The sequence below is a fragment of the Triticum aestivum genome, chromosome 6A (assembly GCF_018294505.1).
Source record: "Triticum aestivum cultivar Chinese Spring chromosome 6A, IWGSC CS RefSeq v2.1, whole genome shotgun sequence".
Taxonomy (NCBI): Eukaryota; Viridiplantae; Streptophyta; class Magnoliopsida; order Poales; family Poaceae; genus Triticum; species Triticum aestivum.
In genome coordinates this window covers 4,537,978-4,543,452 of record NC_057809.1, presented here as the reverse complement: position 1 = coordinate 4,543,452, position 5,475 = coordinate 4,537,978, and the positions used below count along the sequence as shown (strand labels likewise).

The 5,475-nt window shown below is 43.3% G+C and overlaps 1 protein-coding gene across 1 annotated transcript; it reads left to right on the top strand.

Annotated features, from left to right (window-relative positions):
- Nucleotides 1-325: 325 nt before the first annotated feature.
- Nucleotides 326-2,505, top strand: LOC123129914 (bidirectional sugar transporter SWEET14). The gene is made up of 6 exons (XM_044549883.1): nucleotides 326-568; nucleotides 1,073-1,109; nucleotides 1,201-1,411; nucleotides 1,511-1,672; nucleotides 1,761-1,880; nucleotides 1,969-2,505. The coding sequence occupies exons 1-6, from the start codon at nucleotides 517-519 to the stop codon at nucleotides 2,248-2,250; spliced, it is 864 nt and encodes a 287-aa protein (XP_044405818.1). The 5' UTR covers nucleotides 326-516; the 3' UTR covers nucleotides 2,251-2,505.
- The last annotated feature ends 2,970 nt before the right edge of the window (nucleotides 2,506-5,475 follow it).

The window sequence follows — 5,475 nt, the reverse complement described above, 5'->3', positions numbered from 1 at the left end:
AACCTTTTGCAGCTCTCCGGCGTCAGCCGGTATGGCTGAGCTGGTGTTACCGGATAAGGTCAAGTGTACACCATTTTCCTTAAGATATCCATGCCAGGAATTGGGAAAGAAAGAGTGTACCGAGAACATAGGCACTTCGTGTCATGCATGTTGACGATTATCTTGTCCATTATTTAAGGCGGTCCCATGGCTATGATTGATCAGGAATAGTTTCTGTGTGCCGATGGAGTCACACACCATAAGACATGTACACCTTTTTGGCTTCCTTGCTAGCACTATATAAACCCATCCCAGCTCCAGCTCCCCTCACGCTCTCAAGCAACTACCTCGAGTAGTAAGCTGACACTTCTTCTCTTCCCATTGAACCATCTATTTTGGCTTCCTTGCTAGCTCTAGGTAAACCCATCCAACCTCAAGGGAGGTAGAACTTGAAGCTTAGCTATTACCCAAGCTAGCTTGGTAGAACTATCACATTCTGATATCCTCACCAACTCCGGAGCTAATTAAGATCTTGCAATGGGTGGCCTCTCCCTTCAGCACCCGTGGGCCTTTGCCTTTGGCCTCCTAGGTATACTGCTAATAGATGAGTATCTTTTAAGAGTTCTTATTATTTCCCCTCATTTTCTTTTCATTCTCGTTTCACAATATGTTTTACAAAAATTAATACTCTTAGGCATTAACTACTTGGGGAATTATTTGTGTATCCAAGACAATTACATTATATAGCTAGTTAGTGAGGACTGCACCATGGGATACATCCTTCCTCTTTTGTCCCTAGTGATCCATCCTTCCACTTTTGTCCCACGTCACTAGATTGTTGAAGGTCCCCCGCTGTTTATTCTTTTGTGTAAAGTATGTTATCTAGAATAGTTCATTAGTCGTTGGAGGTGGCAAACAAAACGGGAGAAAAGGGAAAGCAAGATGTAAACTAAAGGGCTTCAATCCAATATGGTGGCAAGTGAGGATTGTACATGTTACTGAAAGCTCGCTAAGTGGGGATTGTACATGTAACGTACGTACACGTGTCTCCTTGTTCTCGCTGCCTAACTGTCATCGTATTGCTTCCATGCAGGCAACGTCATCTCCTTCATGACCTACCTGGCCCCACTGTAAGCCTCAGCTTCGATCACACTCAACTTTGTTTCTCTCTCTTGCTTAGCTTGTTGGTCTCTAATGGTGCGTGAGGGGCATGACATGCAGGCCAACGTTCTACCGGATCTACCGGAGCAAGTCGACGCAGGGATTCCAGTCGGTCCCGTATGTGGTGGCGCTCTTCAGCGCGATGTTGTGGATCTACTACGCGCTGCTCAAGTCTGACGAGCTCCTGCTCATCACCATCAACTCTGCCGGCTGCGTCATCGAAGCCATCTACATCGTCATGTACCTCGCTTACGCGCCAAAGCAAGCCAAGGTACTCACACAACTCAGCTGCACATTCATGCATGTGTCCACCCTTCTTCATCAGTTGAGTGAACTGGTTTGTGCTGACACAAAAATGCATGACATGCAGATGTTCACGGCGAAGATCCTCCTCCTCCTGAACGTGGGTGTGTTTGGCCTCATCCTACTCCTCACCCTGCTGCTGGCGGGGGGCGAGAAGCGCGTCGTCATGCTTGGGTGGGTCTGCGTCGGCTTCTCAGTCAGCGTCTTCGTCGCGCCCCTCAGCGTCATCGTGAGCAACTGAGCATCCTCCCTCTAGAGTGGTAGTTCGTTGGTCCATGATTGATTCTTACAAGTGTACTATGACTTGACGATTGCAGCGCCTTGTGGTGCGTACCCGGAGCGTGGAGTTCATGCCCTTTTCACTCTCCCTCTCTCTCACCGCCAGCGCCGTAGTCTGGTTCCTCTACGGCCTCCTCATCAAGGACAAATACGTCGCTGTACGTGAACAACACATACAAAACCTCTCAATTCCTAACTCAAATTTCTTTTTATTTGAATTTAGTGTTGGTGTTGAATCGCATGCAGCTTCCCAACATCCTGGGGTTCGCCTTTGGGGTGATCCAGATGGGGCTCTATGCCCTCTACTGCAATGCCACGACTAGGCAAGCGCCGAAGGAGGTGGACGGACCACTGCCTGAGCATGTCATCAACGTTGCTAAGCTCGGCCCAATGGCTACTATCGAGCTCAACATGCCCGCAGCCGTCCAGCCACCTACGAAGGAGAACATCGTAGCTTGTGCCAGCGGCGAGAGCAAAGAGATCAGCGTTGAGAAGGTTGACATGGCAACCAATGTCGAGCATGTATAGGCAGGCAGGTCCCATGCAGCCAGATCCTCTCCTGGGGCACAAATGGTACTGTAGTTTACTATAGCTACTGTAGCAATTTTGGGCTTGCCTGAGACCTTTGCTCATCCAGGCTCCGGTAGTGTCATGGTTGTATGCATCCAGTTAAGCCATGACAGGCAGGGGTCGAGCAAAGAAGCTAGGGAGACAAAGCATGCGTGCAAAGTGTTCCACCGTTAATGTTCCATTTCATGCAAATTGTTACTGTTCGTAGTTGTTCGTCGTAAGGCTTGTTTTATTCTGCCACTATTCATTAGTATCCACTGTCCAGTCACTTCCATGTAATAATCTTGTTATAAAAAATTCAATTTTCTTGCGAACCAACATGTGGTTGGATGGTTAGCAGGACGGTGGTATCCCCAACCCATCAGGGCATTTTCGGTGATGCGCGTTCAGTGGAAGAGGACGTCCCGTCGACTACGATTTCTTGCACTGAATCCGCTTTTCCAGGAGCATGACTTCACCTCTTGGATCGCAATGTGAGTAGTTTAGTTTCTTTCTCTTTAGTGGAAAGCAAGCAATACGCATGTGCTTCCTTTTGGATGTGTCGGGCTTTATATGGGCCGGAATGGGATGTGCATTTATTGCGTCTGACTCATCTCACCTCACTTCTTTTCCGCGAGACCTTTTTCTTATTTTGAGGCAATTTTCCGTGAGAGCTATATCTCGCTTATAGTGAGATGGAAGATACTTTCGCCTAACGCGTCTGCAGTAATGGGCCGCCCATTAGGGCACACTTAAAACAAGGGAAATCGAGAGAAAGGGAGCAGGAACTGATCTCAGATCTCCTCATTGTTGGGTAGCGCTGTTAGCCTTGAGGCACTGTTGGTTCCTTGATAAAATACTAGGCGCGTAGTGTGCAGCGCTTGTTATACCTAAGCGAAGCATCTGTTATCCACTGTGATATTTTAAAGAATTTAAGTAGTAGGGCGCGTAATCTCGATTCCATCCTATCATCTTACAGTTAGGACGTGCTAGGTGTCCATTGAGTTCCCAGTTCAAAGATTCAAAACTCAAAAGCTTACACAAAAGGTACATCTGCTGCATAGTGGACGAGTCAGACAATTAACTCTGTACCTCTCTACAGAAAAAGAACATTAAATTCTGATCACAATCTCGCCTAGAGTTTCTTAATGTCAGCAGAACCCATCTTCCAAGAAAGTTCACATGGGTGTATCTCCTACTCAGGTTCTTGTCTGTTGCTCTTCTTAATACTAATCTGTGCACCATTATTAGAGCTCAAAGTTCCACTAAAGGCACTCCCATGAAGCCAAAAAGCTCATAGCAAAAATGTATGAAACAATGGTGCACAAAATTTGGTACTACATCCGTAGATATGGGATCTTTCTTAATAAACATATAATTAATGAGATCAGTACCATCCAGGTGTACGTACGTAAATTGATACATGACACATTTGCTATAAGGGTGGATCACATCGTGTGATATATAATATCACAATGTACTTTCTGTTCGTCTAAAGTTAAATACTGATGCTCCATAGTGCTTTAGAACTTTAAAAAAATACAATAGGCACACTACATCATTGCAGAAATTAAAAGGAATTCACTGAGTCAATGTGCTAGCTGTTAACCATACATGACATTTTGGCCATATACATAGTCGATGGCCTAATGTTCGACAACACACATGTAACATCCCAAATTTTCATTTTGGATGTTACTGGAATCATCTCATACGTATAAACATTTTTGACCATTTTGGATATGTGTCATATACATATTTAGGTCTTTAGAGACATTGCGGGAATAATTAAAATATTGGAGAAATTTTTGGTAATTAATATTCAAGTCATAATAGCTTTACTGAAATAATATAGAATTTAAAAACATGCAGTTAGGATGGAAATAATTCTCATACGCTCTATTATATTACATGATTTTACAAGAAGTTTTTTGAATTGAAATACTCCCTCCGTTCCAGAATATAAGGTCTATTGATTTCTGTGCAAGTCAACATTTCAATGTTTGACCAAGATTATAGATTAAATAACAACATCTGCAATACATAATAGATAAAATATGAAACTACTTTTCACGATCAACCAAATGATATATATTTTGAATTGTGGATATTGATATATTTTTCTAAAAACTTGGTCAAATATGCACTCATTTGACATTCATAAAAACAAATACACCTTATATAAAGGAATGGAGGGAGTAACAATTATATAAGCTATATTCATTTTCTTATACTAGAACAATGCCAGTGCGTTGCAACGGGGTGTAAATATTCTAGTACCTTAGCTTGTGATATACCTGTCAATAATAATGTGATTGTGTAAATAAATGTTCATCAAATTCTGACGGTGAATTACCAATATTTTGATAGAAGTTTGGTAACTAAATTGAAGTGGAATTGGTTCAGAAGGTAAGTAAATTAATATGCTTGATTATCATATACATGGAAGGTTGGACGAAGGGGTGGTGGGAAGAAAGGTGAAATGGGAACCATACGTTCTTTTTAACTAGTAGAGAAGAGATAGAGATAAAATAAATAAAGAAAAACAATTAACATTGCTGCCAGCCTTGCTCAAACCACCTTAGGTCATATAACCAACCATGCGGCCTATTTGGCCTTTAGCCCCCGACCCCCCTTAACTAGCCAAAGCAGCATACAGTACCAACCATTTGATCTGAATCCTACATTGCTCGTGCGTCCATTCCAGCCTTCATTCCTTGGACTGAAGTAAGATTGAGGATAAGTGGGGTGTGGGTAGCATGCTTAGAGCATCTATAGTCTTCCCTCAAAACCCTTTAACTCCTTTTTTTTGTTTAAGGAGTTAAGCCCCGCCTAGCTCTTTTCTCAAGTTTTAGCGAAGAGCAAAATGCAACAAAATTTAACTCCTCTAAATTTGGAGACCTTTGAAGTTAAGGGGGATGGCTAGAGCTGCTCTTGGAGAGTATTGGGAGAGGTTTATGCGTATATAGGGCAGCCACAGGAGGATACGATCAAGCGCTCAGGGTCATCGCAGGCTTTAAGGGAAAGTGAAGGAAAGACAAGGCTTGTGTCTCTAGCAATTAGGAAGGAAGAGGGCTCTGAGAGGAATGTTGCATGCTTGGAATGGCTTGTTTTCTCCTCATAGGTGATGCATGTGTAGAATGGTGTTGGTGGCTACCCCACGGTGCACAAAGTTGGGTCGAGCTTTGGCTATATAGGATGGTG

Bases quoted from the DNA above. Each gene is read 5' to 3' on its own strand.
- LOC123129914 (XM_044549883.1), top strand. From the start codon at position 517: ATGGGTGGCCTCTCCCTTCAGCACCCGTGGGCCTTTGCCTTTGGCCTC. The intron at 569-1,072 runs GTATACTGCTAA...GCTTCCATGCAG, and splicing joins CTTTGCCTTTGGCCTCCTAG to GCAACGTCATCTCCTTCATG. The intron at 1,110-1,200 runs GTAAGCCTCAGC...CATGACATGCAG, and splicing joins ATGACCTACCTGGCCCCACT to GCCAACGTTCTACCGGATCT.